General features: G+C 36.8%; 2 protein-coding genes across 2 annotated transcripts; both read left to right on the top strand.

Moving 5' to 3' along the window:
• Positions 1–35: 35 nt before the first annotated feature.
• On the top strand, positions 36–8,391 carry LOC135945427 (insulin-degrading enzyme-like). The gene is made up of 16 exons (XM_065493114.1): positions 36–180; positions 996–1,200; positions 1,253–1,545; positions 2,042–2,244; positions 3,590–3,790; positions 3,848–3,985; positions 4,435–4,538; positions 4,597–4,806; positions 5,441–5,551; positions 5,606–5,750; positions 5,806–5,916; positions 5,980–6,100; positions 6,303–6,500; positions 6,560–6,717; positions 7,729–8,202; positions 8,260–8,391. Exons 1-16 carry the CDS (start codon positions 36–38, stop codon positions 8,389–8,391), a joined length of 2,949 nt encoding a protein of 982 aa, XP_065349186.1.
• A 2,496-nt stretch (positions 8,392–10,887) lies between these two features.
• Positions 10,888–17,683, top strand: LOC135945426 (insulin-degrading enzyme-like). Its single transcript, XM_065493113.1, has 16 exons — positions 10,888–11,032; positions 11,567–11,774; positions 11,827–12,119; positions 12,617–12,819; positions 13,491–13,691; positions 13,749–13,886; positions 14,200–14,303; positions 14,362–14,560; positions 15,218–15,318; positions 15,373–15,517; positions 15,572–15,682; positions 15,743–15,863; positions 16,065–16,262; positions 16,324–16,481; positions 17,024–17,497; positions 17,555–17,683. The coding sequence occupies exons 1-16, from the start codon at positions 10,888–10,890 to the stop codon at positions 17,666–17,668; spliced, it is 2,913 nt and encodes a 970-aa protein (XP_065349185.1). The 3' UTR covers positions 17,669–17,683.
• The last annotated feature ends 754 nt before the right edge of the window (positions 17,684–18,437 follow it).

The raw sequence follows: 18,437 nt of genomic DNA, 5'->3' as shown, positions 1-18,437 counted from the left end.
CTTCAAGACCGCTCTCCACAGCGACCGCTTCCACGATGATCCAGGTATTCGAAAACATCACGAAAAGTCAAGAGGACGAAAGACATTACCGGGGCTTAATTTTGGACAATAAGCTACAGGTATTACTCATCAGCGACCCAGAAACTGACAAGGCAGCAGCTGCGCTCTCAGTTAACGTTGGTAAGTATATTTTATAGTGATAATCATCATTTTATGTATATTGGAATGAGTTGTTCCAGATGTGAGAAGCCATTTTTCTCATTTTACTACACCTGCGTGTGTTGTTGGGATAACCAAGCAATTAATTTCATCTATAGCAAAAATTTTTAACCTTTGTGTATCAAATAAAAGGTGCTTAATATTGAAAAGTGTTTTAAATATTATATATCTATGCTCGATAAGGAATTTTTATACTATTAAATATTATTATTATTCAACGATGTTAACAAAAGCTGAAATAGGGTGTATATGTTCAGAATGTGAAACACCAAAGAATGTTATGGCATTCTATTCTAGGCATTCTATCAATTCAACTTGCGTTGCATTTTGAAACGCGCATTCATTACGTGTTCTCTTTGCTGTTTGAGAATCAGAACAATGCTTGGAATGGTGAAGTTAGGTGTTTGTATGCCTTTTAAGGGGGCTCTCGTTTTTATGCGAGGCTGTGACAAAATTCCTTCCATTTGGTAGGAATTTGTATAGAGCAATAAAATCCGAACGAACGCTTCAACGGTAAACTTATGTAAAATTTCGACTTATTTTAAAATATTTAATGTAAGTTCATTTTACAATTCCATGAATTTGCTGGATAATCAGATAAATATCAGTTATTTGTTTCTCATAAAATATGGAGTTGAAAATCGGGTTTAACGCGTAATTTAACATGCTCCAAATTCCATTGCACTTTTCAAGTCTTAAAAGAACAAGTCTTAAAAGACCTATAATAATTTGAAAACGTTTAGTGCTCTTATTATGCAATTGTTTGTTTCTTTCAGGTTACATGAGCGATCCCAATGAACTCAACGGTTTGGCTCACTTTTTGGAGCATATGCTGCGCTTTGGATCGGAAAACCCACGCGAGAACGAGTACGAAAATTTCTTTTCAGAGCATGGCGGAAATTCATATGCAGACACCTCCACCGAAAACACGACCTTCTACTTTGACGTCCTCCATCAACACTTGACCAGCGCATTAGACATGTAAAGATGAGTTAAAATTAACAAAAATCACAAATAATGATCCTGCATAAAGTTTTTCTCAGTTCTTTATGGCCCCTCTCTTCACCGAGGCCACGATAGACCGAGAAGTAGAAACCGTCAATTCGGAGTATAAAGAAAATTTTGCCAATGACTCATGGCGATTTCACCAGCTGGAGAGGAGCCTTAGCAGCAAGGACCATCCCTACAGTAAATTTGACATAGGCAACAAGCAAACGTTGGTCGACGATCCCAAGAAAAATGGAATTAATGTCAGGGAGGAGCTGCTCAAGTTCCACAGCACTTACTACTCGTCCAACATCATGTCCCTCGTGATCCTCGGCAAAGGTGCGATATAAAACTAATTCCAGTTAACATTTTTTACCAGAGTTTGGCAGAGGGGTGGAAATGTGGATATTGTCCAATAATTTCTTTCTCAGTAATTTTTCTATAAATTGTTGGTATATGAAAACCAGGAATCCCATTTATTCAGTTTTTAAATATTAAATACGAAACCATATTTCACTGCGAGTTTAACTTGAAGATATTTTTGCATCAAAAACCACTTTGACCTTACTGAAATTTATTCAGATAGGAATAAATGGCGTTTTTTTATTTTCTTTGATCCACTTTGATCATTAATAAGTAAAATTTAATCCTATATATGATCCAAATATGTTAAAAGTGACTATCATAGTGCATGTTTAAAGGTTTAAAATTTTGTTTATCCAGAATTAATGGGGAAGAGTCCCCAAATATTTCCGCTTCTTCAATAAAACGAACCGCTGGATTTGAATTTTTTCAGAACATGTTGTACTCATTGAATATATTATATATTTTACAGACTCTTTAGATGAACTGCAAGATACAGCTGTGAAATTGTTTGGAACAATTGAGAACAAGCGCGTCACTTTGCTCGAGTGGCCCGGACATCCTTATGGTCCAGAGCAGCTGAAAAAGAAAATACGTGTCGTCCCAGTAAATGACTTGCGATCGCTTACCATCTCCTTTCCCATTCCTGACATGAGGCTGCACTACAAATCAGGTGTAAGCATTTATTTTGTAGTTAGTCATCGGAGTCATCTTGATCAATTCTACGATGTAAGAATCATCTGCAGCTCAAAATCGTTCAATTTGACTATGTTGGGAAGTTTTTAGATTGATAAATTGATAATATTTTTTAGATTAAACTGGGATAGTATACTTCTTATAACCTACATTTTCACAAACTATAGTATTCTTTCACTCGTGGTAAAAATTTAAAGAGAGGCTGCAATCAATGCCACAAATTTCGCTGTTTCTATATTTTTAGACTTGAAAGACCAATAAAGTATCACCCACACGCTATCATAATATTCTAAAGCATATTTGGGGACAGTGCAAATCTATCTTTTTTATTTATTTAAGAAGAGTCTTGAAGTTTATCTGCAAATACATAGATAAAATCAACATAAAAATTATGTAAATGTTTGATTTTCGTTTTTTCAATTCGCGCTTTACGTAAATATTATTATAAAAATTTGAATTCACTTTGGAACAACCTTTGTTTGGATCTTATATTTATCAGAAATGAGAAAATAATCCAACAATTGACTTTGTCAATAAAGTTTGAAATTTCCAAAGTGCCTGTGTTGAACAAACACTATTTATTGAAATCAATTTTTAACGATTTTTAAACCAGCGGGGGTCAGATTCGTGCGACGCGCAGATATGGCGTCCAGTGGAGTATGGCACGAAAAAACGGTCACGTGGAAGTGTGTAAAAAGTACCAAGTTTACGTTTATATTGTGAGCATTTTACTTGTCCTAAATGTGTATTTTTGATCGTAAAAACAACTCTTGAAATTTTAACGGGAATCCAAAGAGAGCTTTTTGTTTCCCACATTCAGACGCCATCTTGGATCTCCACAGTGTGAACCGCAATTTTATCGCACATCTGGCCCCCGCTGTTTTAAATATCTATTTGTCACTTAATGTGTTAGCATTTTTTTTTTTTTTTTTTTGAAAAAACAATTTTCTCCTTAACCCTGGGAAAGGTGTTTACATTCAAGTGAGCAGCATTAAAATGCTGAGATTGATTGCCACATGAATTGCTGAATTATTTTCTGTAATTTTATTTGTGTAACTTTAAAATTTTTTTATTTAATTTTGGCTCACAGAAATGGAAAAAAGTGTGAATTCTAAAAACTTTAGAAATGAAACAAATTTTTTTTTCTCATCGCTTGTCAATTCCTAATTGTTAAATAATTATTAACTATTCGTTTTCTGCGATTTCAGCCAAATAGATAAATTCTAAATATTTTAGATACAAAACAAATTATTTATTTTCTGCTGATCATTGACTGGAATATCTTAATTTTGATTTAATTTTTAATTGTTTTCTGAAATTTCAGCCATATAGGTACTTAATCCACCTGATTGGTCACGAAAGCAGCGGCAGTTTGCTCTCTGCTCTGAAAAAGCGTGGCTGGTCGAGCCATCTGTCCGCCGCATACAACCCAGTGGCCAGGGACATTTCCTTTTTTGCTGTGAACGTTGATCTGACTGAAAAGGGTCTCGAGAACGTTGACAACATCGTTGATCTCATCTTCCAGGTACTCTTGCAGTGCAACGCTCTGTGGGAAATCAATCAATCACGCTTCTACTTTTAGTATATCAATCTGCTTCGGCAAGAAGATCCAAAGGAATGGATTTTCAATGAAATCATGGAAATCAATAACATCAGTTTCCGGTTCAAAGACAAGGATTCGCCCGTGGGATATGTTTACATCCTGGTTGAAGACCTGCTGGTGAGTTGACTTTTGGAATTTTATGTGTCGAATGTCAAATTACAATTAGTTAAACACTTTTTAAAGCTGTTAATTTAAAGGTTAGAAATTTAAATTTTTTTGGTATTTTCACAGCGACATTTTAGACTCAATCCTACTGCTATGGGCATTCCTGACTGAAAATATTTCAATTGTTATGCTTTTTAATAAGAACTTGAAGAAGCAAATAGGAACCTGAATTTTTGTATTTAAAATTTGTTGTTCAACTCGAAATCATAGTTTTCAGCAAGTCACATAAAACATTTTAAAGATTTTTACGCTTATGTATAGAATGCACGATAGCAGAATTATTGCATATTTGTAGCCGCAATATTAGAAGAGTGCATTTAAGCCTCAGAAATTTGCAAAAGTACAGTGGTGCCAGTGGTTGGCGGCTTTTAAAACATTTAAGTGAATTTTGCCAATTCTAGAAATACCCAATAGACGATGTGCTGACTGCAGGATATGTATTGTCTGAGTGGAAACCCGAGCTAATTAATCAAGTGATGGAAAAGCTCACTCCAGATAACTGCAGGTTGAAAACAATTGGAAAATTATCTGACTTTTGTTTAATTTTTCCTTCCTTCAATCAGGATTAGAATCGTATCGAAGAACTTGGATTCTGGCGATTCTGGTATTGTTTACCAGACTGAGAAATGGTACGAAACCAAGTACAAAATCGAAGACATTCCTTCAGAGCTGATTGAAAAGTGGAAGAATGCAAAGCCGATTGAAGAGCTGAAGTTGCCCAAAAAGAACGAGTTCATTCCAAGCAGCTTAGCTATTTTGCCAAATGATGATAATGTGAGTTTATTTTTGTCCTTTTCTCAGACACGTGATTTAAAATTTAGTTAACTTAACAGAATATTATTTTTTTGCAATATTCATCTCTGAAGTAAATTGCATTTGAATTATTTGTGCTCTACTGAAATTCCGGACATTTTCCTCCATGCCAACTTCTTCATTACGCCTTCTTTACTACAGTAACCAGTCGGATATTCGACAATGTGTTTTCGTATAATTTTGTTTCTTTTATCGCATCATAGCAATTCTGTTAAACAATCCTTGCCAGGTTTCGCACAACCCTAATTTTTCATGAAAACCCACTGCATTGCGAAAATCTATTAGAGTTTTTTCTCTCTTAAATTTTGTTAATTTTTGTCCGAAACAATTCATTTATTTTGATAATCGAAAATTCTCGTGGTGGATTACCAAAAACATCAGCTGGGTATCCAAAAGCCAAAAATTTTAACACTTATCGTGATTTTCTTACATTTCTGACTTTTTTGCGCGAAATGTGATTCATCTTTTTGGTGGTTGAATTCGGAAAAAACTCGAAACTGCGTTGTTTTTTACCAGATGATTTTTGTATAAAAATCCATTTGTGAATTTTTGCGCATTGCAAAACTGTCGAACCCTGATCTAAACTATTTTTATTCCCTCAAAGTATCTCACGATCATTCACGAGACAAAATTTGTTCGGGTGTGGCACAAGAAGGATGACGAGTTTCTTCTCCCAAAATCAAACCTGATCTTTGAACTGACGAGGTATTCAACATGTCTAATATTTAAATTTGTTCTAATTTTTATTTCAATTGTCAGTCCGTTTGCGTTCTTGGACCCGCTCAGCGTAAATTTTTTGCATATTTATGTGGATCTGGTTAATGACGCCCTGACTGAATATTCGTACGACGCCTCCTTGGCTTCTCTCAAGTTTAGTGTTCTGATCTCCGAATATGGCTTGAAGGTGAGTAAATCTAATGAAATTATTTATTAGATAAAAGCTTAACCGTTTTTGACAGGTGAAAATCAAGGGATTGCACGACAAGCAACACATCCTGCTAACCAAAGTGCTCGACACGCTGATCAATTTGGAGGTCGACGAGAAACGCTATAAGATTTTCAAGGAATCTGTATTTATTTTAGGCTTGAATTTACTTAGATTTTTTAGACTTTTGTTTTTGTTCTTGATTTAGTATGAAAGGAATCTACAGAATTATGCAGCAGAAGAACCATACGTGCTCGCAAAGCATTACCAAGAGGCGTGTTTGGTGGAAAAAAGTTGGCTTAAAACTGAACTACTGGAAGCTACAAAATGTAAGCAATTATATTTTAATTTGAACCAGGCAATTCATTGGTATGCAATAATTTTCACATTTTACGTCACTTTTAAATTCCTCGTAACAGATAAAAATAAATTTTCGACCATTTCACGTGATTCGCACCCAAATTTCTCTAAAATTGATCGCCTCAATATCTTCACGTTTCCCAGTGCTTTTATAAAATTACTTTTTTCCAGATCTGTCATTCGATGACCTTAAGAGTTTCATCAAGGAGTTCTTCTCCAAGATGCACATCGAGTGCCTGATACACGGCAACGCGAACAAAGCAGCAGCCCAGAAACTGATCAAAGTGATCGAGAGCAAATTTCCCAAGAATGTGAATCCTTTGTTGCCGCCGCATTTGCTGCGTTGTCGAAACATGAAACTGGAGGATGGTAAAATTCTGCTCTCTTTGTTTGAATATTTTTATAATAACGTTTATGATTTTTGGCAGGGAGCAACTGTGTTTACGAAGTAACAAATGAAAAGCACAAAACCTCTTGCGTCGACGTTCACCTGCAGTGCGAGCCGAAAAGAACAGAGAGCAACATGCTGCTTGAGTTGTTCGTCCAAATCACCAGCGAACACTGCTTCGACGTGCTCAGGACCAAAGTCAGTCAATTTTTTTTAGCGTTTAAAGGCCCACTTTGACGAAAATTTTGAGCACACGAATCGATTCCTGAGGATCGAATTAGGTAAATTTGATATTTTACCGACCAAAAAGTTCAGCGTGACGTGTGCGTAGCACTCGCGGAACTTTTTTTGCCGCCAAATAATATGAACCTTTTGTGCGCGAACTACGCATGCGTCAGATCTGGTGGGGCAGCCAGCCAGCGGACGCAGATGGAGAGGGGGAAATAAATATGTGCTTCGCATCTTGTCAGCAGATGAGCGGCGAGAGAAAATAATGTGCGTCGGCTGGCCGGCCGCCCCACCAGATCTGACGCATGCGTAGTTCGCGCACAAAAGGTTCATATTATTTGGCGGAAAAAAAAGTTCCGCGAGTGCTACGCACACGTCACGCTGAACTTTTTGGTCGGAAAAATATCAAATTTACCTAATTCGACCCTCAGGAATCGATTTGTGTGCTCAAAATTTTCGTCAAAGTGGGCCTTTAAGATCTTTTGCAACTGGATAATTCTCACCTTTTTACTCCTGAAAAACAGAACAACGTTAAAAACTACAAACGCAGGTTTTGAATTGCAGCACAAGCTATATTTCGTCATTATTCTTATACTTGTTTTGGCTTACTCGGTTTCTCTATGTCACGAGAAAGCAGTTCTCTTTGCAATGTTCCCATTTTGACCAGCTGGTTTTAGGCAGGGTGGTTAAAACCAAGGCAATTTTATTTGCTTTTTTAACTCGATTCCAATTTTTGGCTAAAAAATAAATAGGGTATTTTATTTCTGAAACACTCTCTTTTTTACCATAGGTGATATTCTAATTTTGAAAATTGAAGTCTTAAAATTTTAAAATTCAAGGTGTGGAATTATTTTATTTTTTTACTTCCCATGTTTTAGCCAATTTTTGCCAAAGAGACAATTCAGGAAATATACTATAAATTAATAAGATCTAAAAAATTGAATCAAACAATTTTATTAAAAATACGGATTTAAATTACAGGAGCAGCTCGGCTACATTGGGGAATTGACCCTTGATCGCAATGTGACGAGTCAAGGTGTGAGAATCTTGGTGCAGTCGTGCAAGCATCCGATCTATGTGGACCACAAAATTGAGGAGTTCCTGCTAAACATGAAGTCGTACCTCGAGGAAATGAGTGACGAGGAGTTTGAAAAGCACAAAGAAGCCCTGGCTGTACTGCGGCTGGAGAAGCCCAAGAAGATGAAACAACTGACGAAAATATTCTGGGACGAAATTACCAAGCAAACGTACTGCTTTGACCGGAACAATATCGAGGTCGACTTTCTCAAGACCATCACCAAGGACGACGTGATTAAGTTTTACAATGAGCACATCCACCCCGAGGGGGCCAAAAGGCGGAAGCTAGCGGTCCACGTGTTGTCAACCGCGAAGGGAGGCGCTGGAAATGCTGGCGCTGAGATTGACGAGTTTGAGCCGTTGTCGGTCGTCAGCAAGGTATTTCTTCATTTTTACCAAAGAAAATAATTTAGTAATTGATTGAATGTGTTGCAGCCAACGCGAATCGACGACATCTGCAGCTTCAAGAGTGGTCTGTCGAGCTTCCCGCTGCTCCAACCTTATGCTCATCACAGGCCGCGAGGTTCTAAAGCCAAACTTTTTATATTAGCAACGTCGGTCATATAAAATACGTTCCACGTGTTTAACCTTTTTGCATTTATTGCCGAGAAAAAAATAAAAAATACCATTCATTTCCGTATAGCATTTTCTATCTATTTAATTAAAATAATTACACACTCGTACAATGGTGGCTTAAAGCAAACCTGCAATGATCGAAAGAAATAAAACTGATTTACCTTTGTATCAGCCCCAGAACTATTTGTCAACACAAACAACGAACAATTAAATTATCTAGAGTGAGTTATAAATTTTATGGTTGAAATATCAGAGATCCATTAAAAAAGGGAAATTCAGTAAAAAAATCAAATATATTTCGCGTATTTGACTCGAAGCAGTCTGCAAATAACAAAATTGAAATTCCCGAACAAATAGCTACCTTCAATGTCAAGGGACCGATTTATAGACGTGAAATGCTTAAAGGTATTAACGAGAGAAAATTAAACACTGATTTATTTTGACCCAATGTAATGTGTTTATATTTTTAAAATTATAAACTTCAAATTAACCAAGCCCGTTGGCTCGCATTGTTAAGGCACTCTCAGGAGTGTCAAAGCAATGAGAGGTATTTGAACAGTTCGGAGATCTAATACTAGCTACCCAATGTCAGAAATGGCAAAAAGTGGTTAGTTTAGTGACTCGAATTGCTCAAATAGCTCAACGGGCTGGGAGGTGACTCGCTACTTGCTGCTTTGCACCTTTCCAGCATATTTATGTGATTTGGCTTCACGGGACAAATGTTTAGCGTTTCAATGCAGTCCTCGGTGCAGAGGCAAGTGGCCCTTGAGTGGGCTGGGTCCCTGTGCGGCCTGATGCGCCCATGTTATCCGTTCGCGGTGTTATTGGGACCCAGGTTTCAGCATTCGTGCTAGTGCAGTGCGCGCCCTTCCCGGTCCTCCGGTCCTCGGACAGGGATAAAAAGAGCAAAAAAAAATAACCAGCAAGAACAGATTTCGCCAATCACGCTTTTTTTCCTTCTGCATTTGGCAAAGGTGACCACGACCATTGCAAACAGTAAAATATTTTTTATTTTTATCCCTTTCCGAGGACTTCGAAGGGCGCGCAATGTACTAGCACGAATTCTGAAACCCTGGTCCCAATAATATCGCGAACGGAAAACATGGGCGCACCAAGCCGCACATGGACCCAGCTAACTGAAGGGCCACTTGCCCCCGCACCGAGGACTCTTTTGAAACACTAGACATTCGTCCCATACTGCCAAATCACGCATGCTGCATAGCTTCGGTTTGCCCAGCAAGCTACGCCCTTTGCTCTCCTTTCTGCACCCGAGATAATAGACCAATATTCCGGACAAATATTCACTTTATTTTTCTCCTCAGCCATAAATTTTCGTATACCCAACCAATCTCCTCGTGTCAATAATCAGGTCAAATTATCCGTCATGCGTAGATCTATTCCTGTTGACACAGCACCGGAGAAGGTATATGTAAGAAAAGCATTTCCCAGTTTGATATTTTTGTTTATTCAATTTGAGCCACACGTTTTCAAATTTTTAGCAAAATAGGGATAACTTGAGAAAATTTGGGTGAAGAAGACTATAAATATGTTGAATAAATAGAAAACCCCATATCGAACGCCATGCAGGAAATCTATTTTTTTCATTATCAAAATCAGCATGGATAAACCGGATGGAACCGATGCAGAGCATTGATTTCTCCGGTCAGATTAGCTAATGACCAGATATTCTAGAACTGACGTGAAGAGGAGAAAATTAAAAATTCAACCTTCGCATATTTGTTTCCTTTCGATCCATTTCACTCACAAAATTAGGATTTTCCTGTCAGGGCTGTGAAATTGCTGCGCAGGTAACAAAATGAATTTTTCGAATTTTTAGACTTCCACGCGCTCTTGTTGGTGAATATGTAAAGAGCTTGCAGATGCAGAGTAATTTTTTCTCTTCAAGACCGCACGGTCTCATTGGTGTATTGAAGGAGCTTGCAGTGTAAAATAATTCTCTCTTCTAAACCGCTCTCCACAGCGACCCGACAGTGTCCATCGAAAAAAATCACGAAATTTGATATTTTTGTTTATTCAATTTGAGCCACACGTTTTCAAAAATTTTTAGCAAAATAGGGATAACTTGAGAAAATTTGGGTGAAGAAGACTATATAAATATCATGTTGTATATATAGAACCCCATGCAGGAAATGTATTTTTTCATTATCAAAATCGGCATGGATAAACCGGATGGAACCGATGCAGAGCATTGATTTCTCCCGTCAGATTATCTAATGACCAGATATTCTGCTTCAAAGAACTGACGTGAAGAGGAGAAAATTACAAATTTAACCTTCGCATATTTGTTTCCTTCTCGATCTCAAAATCAGGAATTTTCCTGTCAGGGTTGTGAAATTGCTGAGCAGGTAACAAAATGAATTTTTCGAATTTTTAGACTTCCACGCGCTCTTGTTGGCGTATTTAAAGAGCTTGCAGCGTAAAATAGTTCTCTCTTCTAGACCGCTCTCCACAGCGAAAGTTTCCACGATGATCCAGATATTCGAAAAAATCACGAAAAGTCCAGAGGACAAAAGAGATTACCGAGGCCTAATTTTGGACAATGAGCTACGGGTATTACTTATCAGCGACCCAAACACTGAAAAGGCAGCAGCTGCGCTCTCCGTTAACGTTGGTAAGTATATTTTATAGTGATAATCACCATTTTATATATATTGAAGTGAGTAGTTCCAGATATGAGAAAGCCATTTTTCTCATTTAATGGTGAATCAATTCATTACTTTATTTTTACTACACCTGCGTGTGTTGTTGGGATAACCAAGCAAGGGGGCTCTCGTTTTTATGCGAGGCTGTGACAAAATTCCTTCCATTTGGTAGGAATTTGTATAAAGCAATAAAAAGCCGAACGAACGCTTCGACGGTAAACTCGACTTATTTTAAATAAGACTTCGACTTATTTTAAAATATTTAATCTAAGTTCATTTAACAATTCCATGAATTTACCGGATAATCAGATAAATATCAGCAGCAAAAAATGGAGATATTTGTTTCTCATAAAATATGGAGTTGAAAATCGGGTTTAACGCGTACTTTAACATGCTCCAAATTCCATTGCACTTTTCAAGTCTTAAAAGAACAAGTCTTAAAGAACCTATAATAATTTGAAAACGTTTAGTGCTCTTATTATGCAATTGATTGTCTATTCCAGGTTACATGAGCGATCCCAATGAACTCAATGGCTTGGCTCACTTTCTGGAGCATATGCTGTTCCTTGGAACGAAAAAGTACCCACGCGAGAACGAGTACGAAAAGTTCTTGTCAGAGCATGGCGGCATTTCAAATGCATACACCTCCACCGAAGACACGATCTTCTTCTTTGACGTCACCCATCAACACTTGACCAGCGCATTAGACATGTAAAGATGAGTTAAAATTAACAAAAATCACAAATAATGATCCTGCATAAAGATTTTCTCAGTTCTTTTTGGCCCCTCTCTTCACCGAGGACGCGACAGACCGAGAAGTGCAAGCCGTCAATTCGGAGCATGAAAAAAATTTGGCCGTTGACTCATGGCGATTTCACCAGCTGGAAAGGAGCACCAGCATCAAGGACCATCCCTACAGTAAATTTGCCTCTGGCAACTTGCAAACGTTGGTCGATGATCCCAAGAAAAATGGAATTAATGTCAGGGAGGCGCTGCTCAAGTTCCACAGCACTTACTACTCGTCCAACATCATGTCGCTCGTGATCCTCGGCAAAGGTGCGATATAAAACTAATTTCAGTAAAAAATTTTTACCAGAGTTTGGAAGAAGGGTGGAAATGTGGATATTGTCCAATAATTTCTTTCTCAGTAATTTTTCTATAAATTGTTTGTATATGAAAACCAGGAATCCCATTTATTCAGTTTTTAAATATTAAATACGATATCATATTTCATTGCGAGTTTAACTTGAAGATATTTTTGCATCAAAAACCACTGTGACCTTACTTAAATTTATTCAAATAGGAATAAATGGCGTTTTTTTATTTTCTTTGATCCACTTTGATCATTAATAAGTAAAATTAAATCCTATATTATCCAAAAATATGTTAAAAGTGACTCTATCAGTGCATGTTTAAAGGTTTAAAATTGTGTTTTTTCCAGAATTAATGGGGGAGAGTCCCAAAAATTTCTGCTTCTTCAATGAAACGAAGCGCTGGATTTGAATTTATTTCAGAACATGTTGTATTCATTGAATATATTATATATTTTACAGACTCTTTAGACGAACTGCAAGAGAAAGCTGAGAAGATGTTTGGTGCAATTGAGAACAAACGCGTCACTTTGCCCGAGTGGCCCGGACATCCTCTTGGTCCAGAGCAGCTGAAAAAGAAAATACTGGCTGTGCCAATAAAAGACTCGCGAACGCTTGTCATCACCTTTCCCATTCCTGACATGAGGCAGCACTACAAATCAGATGTAAGCATTTATTTTGTAGTTATGGTCATTGGACGGGATTTGTTGATCAATTCTACGATGTAAGAATTTTAAGCAGCTTAAAATTGGTCAATTTGACTATGTTGGGAAGTTATTAGATTTATAAATTGGTAAAATTATTTTTTAGATTAAACTGGGATAGTATACTTCTTATAACCTACATTTTCACAAACTATAGTATTCTTTCACTTGTGGTAAAAATTTAAAGAGAGGCTGCAATCAATGCCACAATTTTCACTCTTTCTATATTTTTAGACTTGAATACGAATGAATTATCACCCACACGCTATCATAATATTCTAAAGCATATTTAGGGACAGTGCACATAAAACTCTTTTATTTATTTAAGAGCCTTTATCTCAAAAATAAAAAAATAAATAAAATCAACATAAAAATTATATAAATGTATGATTATTCTTCTTTTTAAATGTGCGCTTTACGTAGTGTGAACCGCAATTTTATCGCACATCTGGCCCCCGCTGTTTCAAACATCTATTTGTCACTTATTGTGTTAGCAACAATTTTTTTTGGAAACAAAGTGGAAAAAAGTGGGAGTTCTAAAAACTTTAGAAATGAAACAAATTTTTCTTCACAGTGCTTGTTAAGTCCTAATTGTTAATTAATTATTAACTATTCGTTTTCTGCGATTTCAGCCAAATAGATACTTAATCCGCATGATTGGTCACGAAAGCAGCGGCAGCTTGCTCTCTGCTCTGAAAAAGCGTGGCTGGTCAAGTCATCTGAATGCCGGATGCAGCTCAGTGGCAAGGGGCATTGCACTTTTCGTTGTGAACGTTGATCTGACTGAAAAGGGTCTCGATAACGTTGACAACATCGTTGATCTCATCTTCCAGGTACTCTTCCAGTGCAAAACTCTGTGGAAAATCAATCAATCACGCTTCAACTTTTAGTATATCAATCTGCTTCGGCAAGAAGATCCAAAGGAATGGATTTTCAATGAAATTATGGAAATTGATAAAATCAGTTTCCGGTTCAAAGACAAAGAATCGCCCAGGGAATATGTTGTCGACCTGGTTGATTACCTGCTCGTAAGTTGACATTTGGAATTTCATGTCAAATCACAATAAATTATTAAACACTTTTTCAGAGCTGTTATTAGATATAGTTCAACAGTTAATTAAAAATTAAGAGTATTTTCACTACAAAATTTCATATTAAATTCTGCTAATCTGCACTTTGGCGTAAAAATAATTCGATTTTCATAATAAAAACAAAAATTGGTAGAAGTAGCAATCAAGACATTATATTTTTGTATTTAAACTTTTCTTGTTATTGTACAGTGGTGCCAGTTGTTGGCGGCTTTTTAAACATTTAAGAAAAGGGAATTTTGCCATTTTCTAGAAATACCCGATAGACGATGTGCTGACTGCAGAAAAATTATTATCTGAGTGGAAACCTGAGCTTATAAATCAAGTGATGGAAAAGCTCACTCCAGATAACTGCAGGTTGAAAATTATTGGAAAATGCTCCGACTTTTGTTTAACTTTTCCTTCCTTCAATCAGGATTAGAATTGTATCGAAGGAGTTTAAACCAATTGCTGACCAGACTGAGAAATGGTACGGAACCAAGTACAAAATCGAAGACATTCCTTCAGAGCTGATTGAAAAGTGGAAGAATGCAAAGCCGATCGAAGAGCTGAAGCTGCCCAAAAAGAACGAGTTCATTCCAAGAAGCTTTGATATTTTGCCAGATGATGATAAAGTGAGTTTCTTTTTGTCCTTTTGTCAGACACGTGATTTCAAATTCCACTTTTGTTTTAAAGAACTTTACAGAATATTATTTTTTTGCAATATTCATCACTGAAGTAAATTGTATTAGAATTATTTGTGCTCTACTGAAATTCCGGACATTTTCCTCCATGCCAACTTCTTCATTACGCCTTCTTTATTACAATAACCAGTCGGATATTCGACAATGTGTTTTCGTATAATTTTGTTTCGTTTAACGCGTCATAGCAATTCTGTTAAACAATCCTTGCCAGGTTTCGCACAAGCCGAATTTTTCATGAAAACCCACTGCATTGCGAAAATCTATTAGAGTTTTTTTCTTTCTTAAATTTTGTTAATTTATGTCCGAAACAATGCATTTATATTGATAATCGAAATTCCCCTTGTGGTGGAATACCAAAAACAACAGCTGAATTTCCAAAAGCCAAAGATTTTAACACTTATCGTGATTTTCTTAAATTCTTGACTTTTTTGCGCGAAATGTGATTCATCTTTTTGGGGGTTGAATTCGGAAAAAACTCGAAACTGCGTTGGTTTTTACCTGATGATTTTTGTGTAAAAATACAGTTGTGAATTTTTGCGCATTGCATAATTGTCGAACCCTGATCTAAACTATTTTTTTCCCTCAAAGTATCTAACGATCATTCACGAGACAAAATTTGTACGGGTGTGGCACAAGAAGGATGACGAGTTTCTCCTCCCAAAATCAAACCTGATCTTTGAACTGACGAGGTACGCAACATGTCTAAAATTTAAATTTGTTCTAATTTTTATTTCAATTGTCAGTTCGTTTGCGTACGTGGACCCGCTCAGGGTACACTTTACAGCTATTTACCTGTATTTGGTTGATGACGCCCTGACTGAATATTCGTACGACGCCTCCCTGGCTTCTCTCCAGTTTGGTGTTGTGAGCTCCGAATATGGCTTGAAGGTGAGTAAATCTAATGAAATTATTTATTAGAGATATGCTTACTGTTTTTGACAGGTGTCAATCGAGGGATTTAACGACAAGCTATACATCCTGCTAACCAAAGTGCTCGACACGCTGTTCAATTTGGATGTTGACGAGAAATGCTATGAGATTTTCAAGGAATCTGTATTAATTAGGCTTGAATTTTCTTAGATTTTTAGACTTATGTTTTTGTTCTTGATTTAGTATGAAAGGGATCTGAAGAATTTTGCAGCAGAACAACCATACGTGCTCGCAAAGCATTACCAAGCGGCGTGTTTGGTGGAAAAAAGTTGGCTTAAAACTGAACTACTGGAAGCTACAAAATGTAAGCAATAATATTTTAATTTGAACCAGGCAATTCATTGGTATGCAATAATTTTCACATTTTACGTCACTTTTAAATTCCTCGTAACAGATAAAAATAGCTTTTCGACCATTTCACGTGATTCGCACCCCAAATTCTATAAATTGATCGCCGCAATAACTTCACGTTTCCTAGTGCTTTTATAAATTACCTTTTTTCCAGATCTGTCCTTCGATGACCTTAAGAGTTTCATCAAGGAGTTCTTCTCCATGATGCACATCGAGTGCCTGATCCACGGCAACACCAACAAAGCAGCAGCCCAGAAACTGATCAAACTGATCGAGAGCAAATTGCCCAAGAACGTGCTGCCTTTGTTGCCGCCGCATTTGCTGCGTTGTCGAGACATGAAACTGGAGGATGGTTAAATTTTGCACTCTTTGTATAATTGTTTTTATAATAATCAATACTATGATTCTGGCAGGGAGCAACTATGTTTACGAAGTAACAAATGAAAAGCACAAAACCTCTTGCGTCGACGTTCACCTGCAGTGCGAGCCGAAAAGAACAGAGAGCAACATGTTGCTTGAGTTGTTCGTCCAAATCACCAGCGAACACTGCTTCGACGTGCTCAGGACCAAAGTCAGTCATTTTTTTTAGCGTTTAAGATCTTTTGCAACTGGAGAATTCTCACTTTTTTACTCCTGAAAAACAGAACAACGCTAAAAACTAGAAACGCAGGTTTTGAATTGCAGTACAAGCTATATTTCGTCATTATTTTGTTTTACTTGTTTTGGCTTATGCCCATAGCTCTATGTCACGAGAAAGCAGTTCTCTTTTCAATGTTCCCATTTTGACCAGCTGGTTTTAGGCAGGGTGGTTAAAACCAAGGCAATTTTATTTGCTTTTTTAACTCGATTCCAATTTTTGGCTAAAAATTAAATAGGTTATTTTACTTCTGAAACACTTTTTTTACCATAGGTGTTATTCTAATTTTGAAAATTTAAGTCTTAAAATTTTAAAGTTCAAGGCGTGGATGTGTTTTCTACTTAAATTATTTTATTTTTATACTTCCCAACTTTTAGCCAATTTTTGCCAAAAAGACAATTCAGGAAATATACTATAAATTAATAAGATCCAACAAATTCAGATAATTCCATTAAATTTACGCATTTAAATTACAGGAGCAGCTCGGCTACATTGTGGAATTGGACCTTCATCGCAATGTGACGAGTCAAGGCGTGAGAATCTTGGTGCAGTCGTGCAAGCATCCGATCTATGTGGACCACAAAATTGAGGAGTTCCTGCTAAACATGAAGTCGTACCTCGAGGAAATGAGCGACGAGGAGTTTGAAAGGCACAAAGAAGCCCTGGCTGTACTGCGGCTGGAGAAGCCCAAGAAGATGATTCAACTGACGAATCTATTCTGGGACGAAATTACCGAGCAAACGTACTGCTTTGACCGGAACAATATCGAGGTCGACTTTCTCAAGACCATCACCAAGGACGACGTGATTAAGTTTTACAATGAGCACATCCACGCCGAGGGGGCCAAAAGGCGGAAGCTAGCGGTCCACGTGTTGTCAACCGCGGAGGAAGGCGCTGGATCTGCTGGTGCTGAGATTGACAAGTTCGAACCCTTGTCGATCGTCTGCAAGGTATTTCTTCATTTTTACCAAAGAGAATAATTTATTAATTGATTGAATGTGTTGCAGCCAACGCGAATCGATGACATCTGCAGCTTCAAGAGTGGTCTGTCGACCTTACCGCTGCTCCAACCTTTTGCTCATCACAGGCCGCAAGGTTCTAAAGCCAAACTTGTACGTTAGCAACGTCGGTCATATAAAATATGTTCCACGTTTTTTAACCTTTTTGCATTTATTGCCAAGAGAGTGCAATAAATTACAATAAAAATACCATTCATTTCCGTATACCATTTTCTATTTATTCATAAATAATTAATTACACACACGATAATAGTTACTGGGGCAAACCTGCAAAGATTGAAAGAAATTAAATCTGATTTAAAGTGCACTGAAGACTTACCCCATTATCAGCCACAAAACAATATTTTTACTTGAATTGCGAACAATTAAATATTCCAGAGCGAGCTCATAATTTTTATGATTGAAATATCAGAGATCTATTTTAAAATAAGGAAATTTCAGTAAAATAAATCAATATAATCGCATGTGTTTGACTCAAAGAAGTTCATCAATATGGGATCCCCAAATGACGAAAAATAATTTCCCGATTAATATATTTGTGCTACTGAAATGTGAAGGGGCCGAAATAGACGTGAAATAATTCAAGTTATTTTAACGAGGGAAAATTTAACACTGGTTTTTTACTGAAGCAACATGTATTGCGTATTTTAAAAATTATTTACTTTATATTTACCTGAAAAAACAAGAAACTGATGTTAAACGTCAATAATAAAGGATAAAATTACAAATTTAACCTTCGCATATTTGTTTCCTTCTCGATCTCAAAATCAGGAATTTTCCTGTCAGGGCTGTGATATTGCTGCGCAGGTAATTATATAAATTTTTAGAATTTTTTAACTTCCAAACGCTCTTGTTGGTGAATATTTAAAGA

The sequence above is a fragment of the Cloeon dipterum genome, chromosome X (genome assembly GCF_949628265.1).
Source record: "Cloeon dipterum chromosome X, ieCloDipt1.1, whole genome shotgun sequence".
In the NCBI taxonomy this organism is placed as follows: Eukaryota; Metazoa; Arthropoda; class Insecta; order Ephemeroptera; family Baetidae; genus Cloeon; species Cloeon dipterum.
Note: the sequence above shows the minus strand (reverse complement) of the source record. Positions and strands in the feature narration are given on the sequence as shown.